The sequence below is a fragment of the Pleurodeles waltl genome, chromosome 6, assembly GCF_031143425.1.
Source record: "Pleurodeles waltl isolate 20211129_DDA chromosome 6, aPleWal1.hap1.20221129, whole genome shotgun sequence".
Taxonomy (NCBI): Eukaryota; Metazoa; Chordata; class Amphibia; order Caudata; family Salamandridae; genus Pleurodeles; species Pleurodeles waltl.
In genome coordinates this window covers 559,669,509-559,686,803 of record NC_090445.1, presented here as the reverse complement: position 1 = coordinate 559,686,803, position 17,295 = coordinate 559,669,509, and the positions used below count along the sequence as shown (strand labels likewise).

Below are 17,295 nucleotides of genomic sequence, written 5' to 3'. Positions count from 1 at the left end.
CTCATACCTGAGTTAGGCTGAATGTACAAAGGTACCGGTGGACCTACAGTAATGGGTAGGGATATCGCATCTGGGTTCTGTCCATTCCCCAGGTTCTGAGGCATGTTCATTCCCACACTATGGGTCATCATTGCCGGCATGCCCGTCTGACTCCCCGTCATCTGAGCATGTGCGGTTCCCCCCTGCATCTGCTTTTGAGGCATCAAAAACTGGGTTGATTCAGCTTGTGCCAATGTTGGGTTGCGACCATTCTGTACTCCCATTACGGTTGGATCTAGAATCATTCCCGTACTGTTGTCACTGCTGCAGTACCTTGGGACCTGCGGCTGATAATTTTCTGCTGTTTTCAATATAGGCACATCTGGATATATTCTCCTAACCTGCGGTATCTGCGGGGTGAACAGTAAACTCGGGTCCTTAGATCCCGATGGCGTTTCTGAATTCGGAGTTTCATTATTCTGTACCGGTGCCGGAGGGGCAGAACTGGTACTTGGACCTTGTTCACTCTCTGCATAAGGTGGTGGACGGTCGTTCAGCAATTGCATGATGAACTCCTCATCCTCTGACTCGTCTTCTCTCCTTAACTTTTCCTCGTCCTCTCTATCTTTGGAACACCTCCTGTTTGTCTTACAGGTAGCTTTCGTGCCTGTCGCCTCTTCTTCCTTAGCAATTGCGGGAAACAATTTTATCCCCTGCAATATATTTGACATCCACACCTTCTGTGCATTATCCCACCTAGCGTCCGCTAGTGTCTTTTCTACCTTTCTTATCCTGGCCTCGAACTTCTTTTGCTGTTGCTGTCTAGCCATTAGTTCCCAAATCGCTAGAGCCTCAAACTGTGTTGGCCTTGGAGGTACCTTCATGTCGTACATCGCAAATCTCAAATTCTCTAGGATCCTTATATTGAATGTCCCATGGATCGGGAACGCTACGCTCCCATGTCTCTCTGTCAGCTTGTGCCATTGCTTTAGCCAAAGGCACGGAGCTACCCCCCTTTCCTCCATTACAATGTAAGCTGGTGTACCTTCGGGTGGCGTCTCCTCTCCTACGCTCGCTTTAATGTAAGACTCCCCCTTCATCGCACTCTTTAATGCTTTAAAAAATTTCATTTTCTCGTCTTTTATTTCACAAAGTTTGTAATCAATAAGTGACTTTAATTCACGGAATACTCTTCGCTTGCCTTTCCCCTTCCAATCGAGCCCCACGGACTGCGTCCAATCCGTGCGCGGCCCTTCTTTGCAACCAACCTATCCCAGCGCGGCTCCTAGTGACGTCACACTCACACACACTGCGGCTGACAAAGCCTCGCGGCTTGTCCTCCTTCACTCCGCTCCTCTCGTAACAACTTCTGGCATGTATCGCGAGCAACCAAATAATAATAAAACAGATCTGTCGGTTTACTACAGGAAGGGTAACACAATCGCTTCAGGACCTTAGGGATTTTTCACTAGCCTCGGCAGTTATTCCATCTTTCTCGGTCCCCACTTTCGCAAGCAAATCCTGACCCGCAGACTCTGCTCTCAACTTGTCAATGATCTATTCTAGTGCACTTAGAATTTGTCAAAGCCCGAAGTCGAAGTTTTCTTTCACTCCCTTAACACACGTACCGACTCGTTGACCACGCCCGGTCAACCTATTAAACCGACCAGACCACAACATAAAACAAGTGTCTCATACACTTTTCAACATACTCCGGAGTCTCTTGACCTCGCAGGGCCCGTCTCAACAACAACAACCACGTGGACCTTTTTCAGCACAAAGCGCCACATGCACATGAAGTTCGACGACTTCCCTACTCTCACACTCGGAGTCGCACCTCCGCTATTCTCTAAAATCCTCGCAACCTTTTCAAACAATCTGCGGCAATAAGCTGTGCAAGCGCAAAACCCTGACTTCACTCATACCGTCACTAGTACCGCCAACGCCGATTTCACACCTCCATTCTCTCCATTCGCAAGCTCCGAGATCCCGGGAAAGTCGCGGGGGACTTAGGGCATCATCATTCTCTCAATCTGTTTTACTCAAGAAAAATCTAATTCAACACCATATACCTCTCGAGTGGGGTCTCAAAGAGCGCAACCGTTACCTCTCGAGTGGGGTCCCAAAGGGCGAAACCGTTACCTCTCGAGTGGGGTCCCAAAGGGCGAAACCGTTACCTCTCGAGTGGGGTCCCAAAGGGCGAAACCGTTACCTCTCGAGTGGGGTCCCAAAGGGCGTAACCATTACCTCTGCTACCATCTACTGATAGAGCGTTCCGTCCTAATAAATTACCTGTATTTGGACGCTCTTGGGTCGATGAATCTTTTGACCAAGTGGGGCTCTCTTCACCCGAGATTAGTCAATTTAATCAAATCAATAATCAATAACGAACATAAGCAATGCCCTGATCAACATAACACTTCACAATTAATCCAGAAAACATTCCGGCGAACCATGACCTTTCGGCCATGAATAACCACACCAGTTCATTCAAAGTTAATGAATTTATTTCCCTATATTAACAAAGCTAGCACGATATAAATGTGTCTCAACACCAAATGATATATGTAAATGAACATTAATAGCTGTCCATAACGGCAAAAAAGATGCAATCTATGCAGCATTTGAATAACAATGCATTCGATAATAGCAACACAAACCACTAAAACTATAATCTGTAATGGGCTAATTGCATACATTAGTCAGCATAACAAGGTCTCAAATTGCATCGAGCAACAAATGAATCCTCATCTAACCTCAAATTAGCATCTGCATGTGGGACTTCATGCAAAAAACAATTTAGCAACATTGATTTGGAAAACTCCTAACTAGGGCTCTTATCAAAAATCAGCAGTTGGTTACCTAAAAAGAAACACAATGCAATTGTACATTTTCCTTTCATATTTACCAAATTCAATCAGCATTCAAGGAAGTCTTCGTCTCACAGGTACCGGTTTCGATCAGCATGGGACGGGGGCAAAGGTGGGCAGGGTGGACGGGGCAATTGCCTCACAGCGGCAAGATAAAAGGACAAAACTACTACTTTATGCAAAGGGACAGATCAAAGTTAAAGTCTCTAGAGCGAGAATTACTTAAAGTCTCTTTCTCTCGATTAGAGAAAGCATCAAAGTCTCATTCAAAATGGCGTCGAACATCAATTGGCATCGTAGAAGATGGCAAAATGACGAGGTCGGCAAGATGGGCCATAATGGCTGCAATGGGCAATAATGTCCTCAATGGGTGCAGTGGGTAATGGGCAATGGCTGCTTTCTTCTTGTGCACCAGGTTTAAATAATCAACAGTTCAAATCCAGTAGGGTCTTCCATTGGAGGGTTCATAGGTTGGCTTCAAATTGTCCAATCAAAAACAACAATTCACAAGCTTCTACCTAGGCCTACATTATCCTTGGAGTCGGGAACGTAAGTTGCAACATATTTTACCAATTAACTCACTTTCAGAGCTTCCATTGTCTGCACCTGCAGATTGACCTTGGAGCAAAGAAGAAGATGCCAGGCTGGCACGAAACCTTAAAGATAAGCATGTGAACCGATCTCACTGGAAAAGTACAGCTTCAAGCAAGAATACACGTTTTATTAGCACATTAGAAAAACACGAGCATCTAAACCGTGAGACAAGGCAACTAGGCCGAAGCCTCCACTAAAGTTATGCTAAGTTAAAACATTTCAAACAAGCAAATCATGGCACACGTTTACGGTTATGTCAGATCAGTACAATTCTAATACATCACGTTATATAAAGCACGCTTATAAATGTTGGCGAACTACTCTGAGGGCACATTTGTCCCCGTACAATCTTTATTAGTTCGGTTAAAGTCACACTTGATTATTGCGGCACTACGTTTATGCGCTAATAAATTTAAAACCTTCATTTCTGCGTCATCAACAGCCAGCTAGGATTTACCCTGGGCTCTCATCGGCATACTTGATGTAAGGCAGCAGAAGTTGACTTCCTCTATATGGTATGGGACTCAATACATATACAAACTTACTGGAGGACTCTACTGGATTTACTGTTAGACCTCATGGGTAGACCCATGCATGTCGATACAGGAGTGTTTATTGGGGCACTCCACGACAACGGTGAAGGCTAAGCAGACAAACAAATTCCTGGACTTAACACTGCTCCTAGGTAAAAGAAGGCTAGCGATGAACTTGAATGCCGGTGCGTCCCCTCCAGTCTCAAGATTGGCCCAGAAACTAATAAATTGGTGCACCACAGAAATCACCGTTCTAACTCGTGGTTACCAGCAAATAGTGAGGGGGATACCGATCAGGGACTAGGACACATTATTACTGACACTTCAGGCTTAGTCGGATGAGATGTCACAGTAACAGGAAGGGGAAACGGCTCTACAGACATGCTGAAACTTTGCTATGGCAGTGTAGGATGGGCTTTGTAATATTGGGATGTGAATCATGCAAGTTTTTGTTGTTTGTTTTTTCACATTTCTGGCAAAAAGTGAATGCTTGATGTCCAGTTGCCTCAACATAATAACAGATGTTGTATCTTGTCTTTAAATATGTACATCACTGTATAGCAGTTCTAAAGAGCTGTTAATAAGATATATATATATATATATATATATATATATATATATATATATATATGTACTATAACCTGACGCTTGTGTTTGATTTCCTCATGTCTTATTTAAATATTAAAATAACAGAAGTTTTTTTTATTCACAATTGATTATACTATTTCTTTTTATCTGTAAACAGCTTGGCTTCATTCATGCACTACCTTTTTACAAAGTATTGTACATTTGTACCATTTGTATATACACTTACTTTGAAAGGGATCACACACATTGCATCCCCATTACAAGATGGCCATCACACTACCATTGCCTAGAGTCATTTTGTTTCTTTATGGCCGGCTAAATAACAACCTTCTTCACACTATATACCCGGCTGCTGGTCGATTCATACATTATCTCTGCTATTAAGTCTATGGCCAGCAAAACAGCCGAGATTATTTACTATTTTTCCGGCCACTGGGTGAGTAGCAGAGATTTTGTGCTATTTGGCTGGAGGCCGGGTAAACAGCCACTTCCTTCTTTTGCAGGTGCCGAGTTACTACTCTCTGTGTGAAAGAACCCACATATATTTATGTGTCAGGTTTTTGAGTGTGAGATTTATAGGACAGGAAACAGTTTCATGAGGGGAAACCCTCTGGCCTCCCCAAACCACAAGAAGAAGGCTTTAGTATTTACTCTGAACAGACTTCTGAAATGAAATGTGTTTATTATTTCCATTAACTATGAGAAGGGTGCTCTGATCAAAAGTCTTACCACAATAAAATTAGATAGTTAAATTGTGTACACCCAAGTAGGGGAACTGTTTTACAGATCAAGCTTTACATGTTCGAACGTTAAGTTTTCCTGACTGCTACATATTCCATAAAATGATAATTCATTAGCATGTATTAATTAATACTTTGCCTCATGTCTAACACTGCATGCACAGAATTTGTTTAGCATGTTGTTTCTCTGTACAGTGATATTTACAGGAAGAAGAATATTGTTCCTGATTTTGGAAAATATTTAGAAAATATCTTTGTGCCGTTATTTGAAGCAACAATTAGACCACAAGACAATAAGGAACTCAGCGTGTTTCTTAGGCATGTAAGTTGTTTTGAAATGCACAAGTGAACATTTTTAGTTTAAGATCAACGTTACCATTTTCCAATATTAGAGGCACTATTAACTAACACGGAGAGTTCTTGAAATTCTTTTAGTAAAATCTTTGTTAAACCTCATTTTACCTGATATTTTAACTTTAATTTTTAAAATGTATACATCCTTAAAAGAAAACACCATCTGTTACATTTCCTCACGTCTAATGGAATGTTACATTCTCTCATAGGAGATTTCCATGTATAGTCATAAGCACTGAAGAGCCCCGCTTACGCGCAGCGACCCCACAGCATTTCTTTAATATATCTTCTTAAGTGGAGAATCTCGACTTTCTTCTTGAAGGCCTGTGGAGACACTTAAGACGGAGAAAGATATGTCTAGGCTGCAAAGACCCAAATCTTCATCATGAAGTCAAAAAAAGGGCCAATATTTTACAATTTAGTATAATTTAGAATGTTTTGCAAACAGTATAAATCTACTTCACAAGCCCCTTTTTATGAATGAGATGAGGAAGAGCAGAGTAGAGTAGCCTCATAGGCATCATTATATGGCAAAAATAGAGGCTGTGCCTTTAAGAACCCAGGGACCACCAGTATCCTATCATGCCCAGCTTGTGACAGTTGTTTTAGTTATTTTTTCTGGCTCCTGCTGACAAGACCTTGAAGTATTGATTTTGACCTTTTTTAGGTTTTTGCCTAGGATTTGTTTTGTCAGAAATTGGTAACAACACCTTTATTCGACACCTTTTATCTGTTCCTTCTCTTTTGTATTATTTTCTGACAGAAAACTGAGGTATTTTGTTGAATAAAATGCCTCCACTCTTCAATAAGTGCCCTTGCTGTGGCAGGAAAAAAGGCTAAAACAGACCCCCATGAGTTCTGTATCATCTGCCTATCTTCCTCTGATCTTCTTGCCACAAGTGACTTCTGCAGGAACGTTTCTAGGTAAATTCTGCAGGAAAAAGATTCACCTGCAAGCACAGAAGAGAGAGAAAAAGACAACAGAAAAACCTGCCAGTGGGATTTCAGAGGGAGTGAAAGGCCAGTCTTCCACCAGGGCTCTACCTTTAACCTCCAGTGGACATGCAAGATCACAAGTGAATGTTTCTAGCCAGATGTCCCCATTGACGTCGAGGCCATCAATGTCGAGGCACGGTACAGCTCCAACTTGTTCGCCATCATGGGCTGGGTTGACATCAGAAAAACGTTGACGCTCAGTGTCAACAAAACACCATTCGACATTAAGGGATCATGCACCATTGTCTCATTGCAGGCTAATGACGTTTAGAAGTACTTCGGCATCGAGAAGTGCCGGGTCACCGTCGTCATGGCATAGATGATCAATGAGAGCAAAACGTTGATGCAAGAGGTCGGCATCAAGGAGTTTATCAACGTCGAGGAGGGAGAGAAGAAAAAGGCAAAAAAATATTCTTCATCTGATTCATCACCTTAATTTGTGATGCTACCATCCTTTCCATCCCCTACACCACCACCTTCATCACCTCCTCCATCGGCTTCATCTCCTCCGCCACCTCCACTTCATTGACTGGTGCTTCCTTCTATTTTACCACCTCCTCCAGACCCTGGGAGAATGCCAGCTCCCAGGACACCAACATGCTCTTGATCACACCACCACTTTCATCATCACACACCAGGACGCTCTTCTACTACTTCAAGGCACCACCAGAATAGATCTGTTCAAGGACATATTCTCATCAAAGACATACCGACCATTCCTCTTCTTCAACAGCAGACTACTCACAAACCTTATAGGGCACTCCACCGCTACCTGTCTCTCCAATAGATAATATATCCTCTTTCAAGAGGTGTTATTCCGAGAGTGTCACGACCTGAACGCTTCTTACCACTGTAGTGTGCCAGTCTCAGGGCACCACCAGGTTTCTTGCTTGTTCTGGATTGACCAAGGTAGGGGCGACCCTTTCCAGGAGCCACAGGGCTGCTGATAATAAAAAAAATAGCCTTAGTGTAAAAGGTAGGGAGCAAGGCATGCAGGGAAGGAAACACAAACTCCTGGGAAATAAAAAATATGGGCAAGAAGGAACAAAAAAGAAAAGGAGAAAATAGAAGAAAAACAGTCAGAAACAGGTAAGTAAAATTGGGGTGGGTAAAAGGTGGGCGCAGCGTGGAACAGATCCCAAAGGGAAATTTGAGGTCGTGCTGCAGCCCAAAAAAACAGGTCGCAAACCGAAAAACTGCCCGTGACAGGAACAGCCACCCGAAACGCGGACCGCTGATCTGACTGCGGTCTGCAAGTGGGACGCCACCGATCTTCACGACGTCACAGTAGGTTCCTTCCCAGAAGCCCCTGGCTTGTCTGAAAAATGCTGAAAAAATGTGCGGACCAAGCAAGGAGCTCGGATTGAGGAAGCATCCTCCCAAGAACAATCACTAATGGGGTATCCTTTCCAGCGAATCAAGAATTGGAGACGATTCCGAAAAAGGCGAGAATCGCATATCTCTTGTACTTCATACTCAGGATGGCCATCAACCAAAAGAGGAGGAGGGCAATGGGCATTTCTTTAGTAGGGATCAGGAACTGAGACTGGGTTTAATACTTGCAGGATTCTAAAAGGGCCATAGTAACGGGTTTGAATTTATTCTGGGACAGGCTTAGAAGAAAGCCAGACCTTGTTCCCAGGCCAGTAAGATGGTGCAGGACTACGCAGAGTATCAGCTACCTTCTTCATGTAACGTTTGTAGCTAAGAGATTGGTACATAGCAAGTCCTGAACCTGACGGAGATTTAAAAAAACTCAGATAACTGCGGGAACAGAGGAGTCCTTATAAGTGACGGTAGGAAAAGCAGTAGGTGGAAACCATAAGTACACAAGAAAGGTGTGGACTTTGTGGCACTATGGACTGTATTATTATAGGAAACTTCAGCCAATGGTAGATATGAAGACCAATTACTTTGAGTTTTGGCTCCAAACGCTCTATCTGATGCATCAGTGACCACTATACATTTCTTTGTAGTGTCAGGATGACGTAATATCGGAGCTTGTGTAAAGGCACGTTTTAGACTCTGAAAGGCTCTTTTTGCTTCTTCTGTCAAAATGAAACCCTTCTTTAGATTTTCTTTTTTGATGGTCTGGGTTATCTGACCTTGTTGTTGGGCAAAGTCCTTTATAAATTATCTGTAGAAATTGGATAATCCTAGAAAGGACTGTGGGGGTTATTCTAACTTTGGAGGAGTGTTAATCCGTCCCAAAAGTGACGGTAAAGTGACGGATATACCACCAGCCGTATTACGAGTTCCATAGGATATAATGGACTCGTAATACGGTTGGTGGTAAATCAGTCACTTTTCCGTCACTTTTGGGACGGATTAACACCTCCTCCAAAGTTAGAATAACCCCCTGTGTCTCCTTAACAGAAGCAGGAGAAGGCAAATCTAATATAGCTTTTACCTTTTCTGGGTCTTTACTTGGTTGATACAGAACCCAAGATATTGAACCTCAGTCTTGTTGAACTCACACTTTTCAGGCTTACAGTACAGATTGTTTTGTTGGAGTCTTTCCAGGATTCGAAGAACATGCTTAGTATGGTGTTCAGGACAACGAGAATATACCAGAATGTCATCTAGATAGATGACAACACTTTGATTCAAAAGATCTGAGAAAATGTAATCTATAAATCTTTGGAATATGGGAGGTGCCTTAGTCAGACCAAAGGGCATGACGCGGTATTCAAAATGACCTAATGGAGTACGAAAAGCGGTCTTGCATTCATCACCCTCCTCAATCCGTAAAAGATGATTGGCACCCCACAGATCCTACTTGATGAATATCTTGGCTCCTTGGACTGCTTCCAAAATATCCTTAATAAGAGGTAGGGGATACCTATCCTTGATGGTCATTTTATTCAACTCTCAAAAGTCAATACAGAGGCTGAGATCTTTAGTCTTCTTAGGTACAAAGAAACGAGGAGCCCCGGCAGATGATGAAGCGAGAACAATCAACCCGCTTTGCATGTTTTCATCTATGTATTCCTTATATACTTTTCTTTCCCGGTCTGATAAGGAATACTTTCTTCCGAAGGGAACTACTTCCGCAGGTATAAAGGGAATATCACAGTCATAATCCTGATGAGGAGGCAAAATGGTTTTTTGAGGTTTCTGGAATACGTTGGAGTATTTTTGATAGCATCTGGGTATTCCTTGAATAGTATTAATGGTATTGCTTGCTTCATTGGAAGAGAAAATTTACCCTTTTGGAGACCAATAGGAATATGTCGAATAGCAATGTAATTGACAAAAGTGGGATGAGAGTGATATAGTTTGTGTTCCCAATTTATATATGGATTATGTTGTGTTAACCAAGGAATTCCCAGAATCATAGTATGGTTAGGAGAAGACATCAAGTCAAACGCAACGTGTTCCTTATGTCTTCCAAACTGCAGGCAAAGGGTAGGAGTAGTATCCACCACTGGTCCAGAAGTTAAAGAGAGCCATCTACTGTTTGAACATGTTCGGGGATCTCTTTAGGAACATGAGGTATTCCTTTTTCCTTAGTCCATTTCTCATCTAGGAACATCCCACTGGCTCCACAATCCAATAACGTGAAAACTTGTTCTTCCTGGTTAGGGCAATGTAGAATTACTGAAAATATAAAAAGAGCTGTGGTATCTTCTCTGGAGGAGCAGATGGAAGGTATCGCAATGCCTCCCGTCCCCTTCCTTCTCACAGGGGATGGGAGCTGGCATTTCCCGACGGTCTGGTGGGATGGATTGGACACATTCGAAAGAGATGACCTGCATTGCCACAATAAAGACACAAGCCTTGCATAGTCTGTTTTCTCGTTCTGCTTCAGATAATGGTCCACGAGCAACATCAACTTGCATGGGCTCTTCTTCTGTGGAGGCTGGTTTCCCTTGTTGGTTTCCTTCAGGGCGGCGTGCAGAAGATCGCATTGCTACTAACTGGGACTGAAACCTGGACCTTCGTTTCTCCAATCTACAACCTCGCAAACGGTACTCAGTATTAAGTGACCGGCCCATCAGTTCTTTCAATGATTCTACCTGGGTAGAATGCACCAGTTCATCCTTTATTTCGTCTTGTAACTCTCGACGGAGGAGTGTCACAAAAGTGCATTCAACCCATGTGGTTTCAGCCGCTAGTTGTTTGAAACAGGTTATGTAAGTCAGGACATCCTGATTCCCTCGTTGTTTCTCACATAATGCCTCTTCCACAGCGGCTTCCAGTCCAGATCATTCGAACATCTGTTTAAAGGCTTGAAGAAAATCTGAATAGTTGGATAATAAAGAGGCATAGGCAGCTACCAAGGGGGTTGCCCAGGCTAAGGCTGGGCCAGACAGAGAACTTATCAAATACGGAACCTTGGTCTTATCCTGGGTAAACTGAGAGGGTCGAAATGCAAAATACACAGTTAAAGAGTCCATAAATTCCTTTAATTTGTTAGGATTTCCAGAATAATGTGGTGTTGAGGCGGAGATGGTAGGTACATCAATGGATCGAGACACCAGAGCTTGTCTCAGAGCAGTATTTTCGGCACTCAGTTGTTGTAATTCCTGTGCCTGTTGTTGTACGGTATGAAGCATAGACTGTGCAGTTTCCACAACATCTTCAGGTGATCCTTCCATGGTTCCAGAGCAACACAGAAATGTTTGGTGTTGCAATCTGTCACGACCTGAAGGCTTCTTACCGCTGTAATCTGCCAGTCTCTGGGCACCACCAGGTTTCTTGCTTGTTCTGGATTGACCATGGTAGGGGAGACCCTTTCCAGTAGCCATGGTGCTACTGATAATAGAACACCAAGCAGGCCGTAACCTCCAGAAGGAGTCCCAGAGGAAAAAAAACAACATGGGAAAAACCTCAGATCAAAGAACTCCTGAAAAAGATATAAAGGAAAGAAAAAAAGAGGCAAAAAAGTCTGGAATAAAAACTGCAGACAGGGAAAATCAGGTGAAGTCCAAAATCACAGGATACAGGTGCGAGGAGCACAACCGGAACGGAAGTGTTTTCAATGGAAGGAACAGAAGACCAACTGTGCTTATATACTGACAAACAGGAAGTGACATGCAGGAAGTGACATGCAGGAAGTAATAAAGACACCATCTTGGATTGGGAAAAGCCACATTAAAGTAAATGGTAAAATAGCCATAATATAAAAGGTAGGGAGTAAGACATGCAGGGAAGGAAACACAGACTCCTGGAAAAGAGAAAATATGGCTAAGAATGAACAAAAAAGAAAAAAAGAAAAAAGAAGAAAACCAATAAGAAACAGGTAAGTAAAACTAGGGGGGTAAAAGGTGGACGCAGTGTGGAACAGAGTCCAAAGGGAAAGTTTCAGGTTGCGCTGCGGCCCAAAAAACAGGTCACGAACCGAAAAGCGTCCCGCAGCAGGAACGGCCGCTTGAAACGCAGACCGCCGATCCGACTGTGGTCCACAAGTGGGACACCACCGGTCTTCGCAGAGTCACAGAGGGGCTGCCAAACTAAATATACCAATGTCAGTCCCTGCACCATCCACCTCAGTGTTCTTTGAGATGCTACATCAACGTTCCATCTCAAGACCGTTACTTCCCCTGGTTCTAGATCTACTTGAGCCAATCATGGACATGTTTTTAACTCTAGCCACTTCTAAGCCTGCTAATTGGGGCTTCAAAAGAAATACAGGCCTCCAGAACAAGAGCCCTTATTTTTACATTCAGATCCTCCTCCCAACTTTGTCATGATCATGGCTGCAAAAAAAGTACATTCCACCTCTCCATCATCTTCTTCACCTCCAGATAAGGTGAGTAGAAAACTAGATTCAGCAGGCCTCAAAGGCTGTACTACAGCTGCCACATCAAAGAAAGCACCAGTCTACTGCCCTCTTGGGAGGGCACTACCAGGCCCTTTGGTATTTGATCCATTAATTTGCAGAGCACCTTCCAAAGGAGAAGCAGGAAGATTCCTTATAATTCGTAAATGAGGGTTCAATAGTATAAAACCAAATAATCAGTGCGCAGAAGACTCTTCCCTACTTTCCGCACATGGTTATTGCCATGAAATAACTCTGTGGAGGCATGCTTGTTCCAGACTAACATCATTTCAACCAAAAGTTCAACAACGTACCCAAAAATTTGCCATGCTCTGGTTCCACATTATTTGCCAGTCATACTGATGACGAAATGTTAAGAATCAAAACAAAAGTCAACACACTATAAGCATTAGAACTGGAGAAACACAGGGAGCAATGCAAATCGTTTAGACCCTACCAGCGTAGTTTTTCTTTACAGAGGGTTCAAACCCCTCAATGGATTCCAAACAGATCTGAGCAGCATCAGAGATCCTACCACACGCAACATAAACCATCAATAGGACGCTCTAACCATTAATCCATCCCAGGTGGTACACGGACATCAAAAACAAAACCTTGAGTCCTCCCTTCCCCCTCTTCTGTTATCCACTCCATTAGGGGGAAGCATTAGTCAATACCTGAAAAAATGGCAAAACACATAACAACAGACCTTGGGGTATTGAATATTGTGCACAGTGGATAGTGTCTCAGGTTTACCGCTTCACCACCATCCATTACACCAAACCGTCCACTTCCCATCTCAACTTACTCGGGATGGATGTCAACATCTTGCTACAAAAGAAGGCTGTGTAACCTGTTCCCAACAGTCAACGCAGAAACAGTGATTACTCCAGTATTTCTTTGGACCAAAGAAAGACAAGCACAAATCCAGACCCATTCTCAATCTAAAAGTCACCAACAAGTGGAATCAGAAAGAGAAGTTCAGGATGCTGGCTTTTCATCATATAATCCTGAACTTCTTCTCGAGGATTGGCTGTGCTCCATTGACCTTCATGATGCATACTTCCACATTCCCATTGCCAGGAAGCATCGGACATTTCTCAGGTTTCTGGTGGGGCACAACCATTACCAGTACAAAATACTTCCTTTTGGCCTCAAGTCAGCACCCAGAACATTCTCCAAATGCATGGCTGTAGTGGCAGCCCATCTAAGAAAACACCAAATCTTCATCTACCCCTCTCTAGATGATTGGCTCATAAAGGCATCCACTTCTTATGAAGCCCAACTGCATTTCGGTTGGACTTGTGATCTACTTTATTGGTTGGGTCTTCACGTCAGTCTCAACAAGTCAATGTCAACACCGGTCCAGATGTTGCATTACTTAGGAGCCACCATTGACACCGTTCACACAAAGGTGTATCCTTCAGAGGAACAACACATCGATCCTTCATAAATGTGAGTCTCTCAAGAAGGTACCTCCCCCAACAGCAAGAGAAATTCTTATCTCTCCTCGGATCAATGACAGCCTGCATCTTTCTCACTCCCATTGCTTGCCTCCACATACGACCTCTCCAGGAGTATCTAAAAGACCAGTGGCACCAGCTGATGGGATACGATCCCTGAAGTGGTGGTGTTTTCCAAGCAATCTCCTTAAAGCAGTGCCATTCCACCAACAGGTCCCATCTCACACAATTGTGACGGATGCATCATTCCTCAAATTGGGAGCCCACATGGATCATCTCCAGATTCATGGTTGTTTTTCTCAGACAGAGATGACACACTATATCAATCTCCTTGGGGACCGCACAGTTCATCTGGCATTTGAGGCCTTTCAAGCATCATTCAACACCAACACCCTACTTGTTCAGATGGACGATACAACCACCATGCATTACCTGAACAAACAGGGGGACACCAGGTCTAGAGCATTATCACTAGAGGATGGAAACAATTCGGAGGTGGCTTCTGGCCAAGAACCTGAAGGTCATAGCAACTTACCTCTCAGGAGTCCAGAATGTCTAAGCAGACGCTCTCAGCAGAGCTCTCAACGAAAATCACGGATGGGTCTTACTCGAAGAGGTTATTCAAAGTATCTTCCGCTTGTGGGGCACTCCTTCTATAGACCTCTTCACCACAGCAGAAAACAGAAAATGCCACAACTGCACATGCAGGTACTACCATCCAGGAACACTGGGGAATGCCTTGTGGATTAACTGGTCTGTCAAATTTCCACCTATCCTCTTGATTCCGGCAGGCGTGATCAAGCTGTCCCAATGCCAAGATGATCCTAATTGCTTCAGAATGGACTCAACAATGGTGGTTCCCGGACCTTCTTCCCCGGTTGCTTCTTCCACATCTCAAGCTGCCATGCAGGCCAGGCCTACTAATGAAATTCTGAGGCTGGGTGGTACACCCCAGTCTCTCCTTAAATTTCGCTGCATGTCTCCTGAGCTAGTGCTGTAGGGATACTTCCTCTTGCCACAAGGCTGCATAGATATCCTCAAGGAAGCTAAGCGACCTTCAACTTGCTCCGGTTATGCTTTCAAATGGAAGAGATTTTGCATCTGGTGTTCCTCTAAGAATGTGGACCCCACTACCTGCCAAGAAGATGTGATTTTACCATGCCTTCTACATTTGGCTAAATCTGGCTTGCAATTCTTTTCCACAAAGGTTCTTCTTGCGGCTCTTACTGCCTACAGGAAATGTCCATCACAAACCTCTTTTTTCCAACTCCCAGTCATAAAATTTTTCCTAGAAGAGTTGAAGAAGGTTTTCCCTTCCATTAGACATCCCTTGCCTCATTGGGAAGTCAATATAGTGCTTTCTTGCCATATGCGAGATCCCTTTGAACCCATCCAGAAGGCTTCCCTACAAATCTCACTTGGAATGCAGCTTTCCTGGTTGGGATAACTTCAGCGCGCCGGGTCAGCATGATACAAGCACTATGTTCTCATGAACCATATACTGTCTTTCATTTTAACAAAGTGGTTATGAGAACTCACCCGAAATTCCTTCCTAAAGTAGTATTGAACTTCCATGTAAACATGACGGTTTAATTGCCTATGTTCTTTCAGCATCCCTCTACTACAGAAGAAATATCTCTCCATTCTTTGGATGTTAGGAGGGTTCTGAAGTGTTACCTTGACAAAATAAAAGATATCCGCAGACCAAACCATTTGTTTATTAACTCTGGTCCAATATGCAATGGTCTGCCTTCTTTCAAACAATCCATCTCATTTTATTGTGCTCCCAAAAAGCTAATAAGCCACTAATAGCTAAACCTAAAGCACATTCTACTAGAGGTAAAGCAGCTACTGCTGCTTTACTTCGTAACGTCCCCATTCCAGAAATTTGCAAGGCAGCTACCTGGAAATCAGTACATATCTTCACCAAGCAATACTGCTTAGCTTCTGACGCTAGAACAGATGCTCAAGTAGGGAGGCCTCCCTCAGAAATCTGTTTGTCTAAACTGTCTAAGTGACCTTCTATCTTCTCCACCGCGATATGTGGGGACTGGCTTGCTTTTCTATTCAGTGCTTATGACTGTACATGGAAATCCCCTATGAGAGAAGGAATAGTTTCTTACTTATAACTCCTGCACTCTTGTAGGGGATTTTCCATGATACGTCATAAGCAACCCTCCCTCCTTCCTGGTGGAATGGACAGAGGTATCTTTGCAATCTTTATATGTCCCATATAGCCTTCAAAAAGAACTGAAGCAACTGTCACCAGCCGGGCATGATGGGATACTGGTGGTCCCTGGGTTCTTAAAGGCACAGTGACTATTTTAGCCATATATTGGCAGCCTAAAAGGCTATTTTACCCTGCCCTTCCTCATCTCATTCATAAAAAGGTGTTTGTGAAGGAGATTTATACCATTTGCAAAACTTCCTAAATTATACCCAATTTTAAAATATTTGCCCTTGATGACTTAATTATGAAGATTTGGGTCTTTGCAGCCTAGACATACAGGCTGCATTATCTGTCTCTGTCTTAATTGTCTCCTAATGCCTTCATGAAAAGAGGCAAGTTTCTCCACTTAAGAAGATATATTAAAGAAATGCTCCGGGGTCCCGGCACGTGGGAAGGGCTATTCAGTCCTTATGACTTATCATGGAATTTTCCCTATGATAGAACAGGAGTTACAGGTAAGAAACTATTCGTTTCTCACCTAAGAAGAACATTAGGGACATTTTGAAACTGTAAATTGTAAACGTATGTCACAACGCATGTACCACGAAACAAACTGTTCAGTAAAATAGAAAAACAATAAGTGGGCAACTGAAACAGTGATGCGTGTTCGGGGGTGCCTAAGTCAGTCTTGTGGCTGGAAATGCTGAAGCGCCATTCTAGTGCTGTGCTCGGCTGAGGAGAATCCTGGGCACCTGCTGGAGCCTTCACAAGGTAATGTTGAGGTAATGAAGTGGAAGTGTGACTGCTCCCTGAAAATGTGGAACGCAAGCCAAGACTGAAGGAGAGAAGCAAAAGGCAGCAGCAGAATTCCTGAGAGCATGTCTATCTTAGAGTGGCTTTCAGAAGGGAGCTCCTATTGACTACCTTATCCTGATGCTGAAGCAACATAGTGGAACAGTGGTGAGGATCAGTGGAACCACCATAGCACTTGAGAGTGGAGTGCAGACTAGGACCACCGTACCGGGGTGAGTGCACCCTGCTGAACCACTCAGAGCTACAAGTACACACTTGGGAGGGGCACGAGCCTTTGACAACCCAGTATAGTGTTTGATGCTCCCAGAGCAAAAAAAAAAAAAAAAAGAGGGGGGGGGAGAAATTGTTGACATAGTCTCAGTTGCTTGTAATTACACAGGGCTTGATCCCAGTCCATCTTTTTTGCCCACCATGCCATTTCAGAGTAGAAC

General features: G+C 43.5%; 1 protein-coding gene across 1 annotated transcript in view; it reads left to right on the top strand.

The window, feature by feature from the left end:
* The window catches only part of AMPD1 (adenosine monophosphate deaminase 1), a 1,595,039-nt gene that overhangs the window by 1,092,380 nt on the left and 485,364 nt on the right, over positions 1 to 17,295 (top strand). Inside the window, exon 8 of the mRNA XM_069242152.1 lies at positions 5,500 to 5,626. Within this exon, the coding sequence (XP_069098253.1) occupies positions 5,500 to 5,626 (127 nt within the window). The remainder of the gene's footprint in view (positions 1 to 5,499; positions 5,627 to 17,295) is intronic.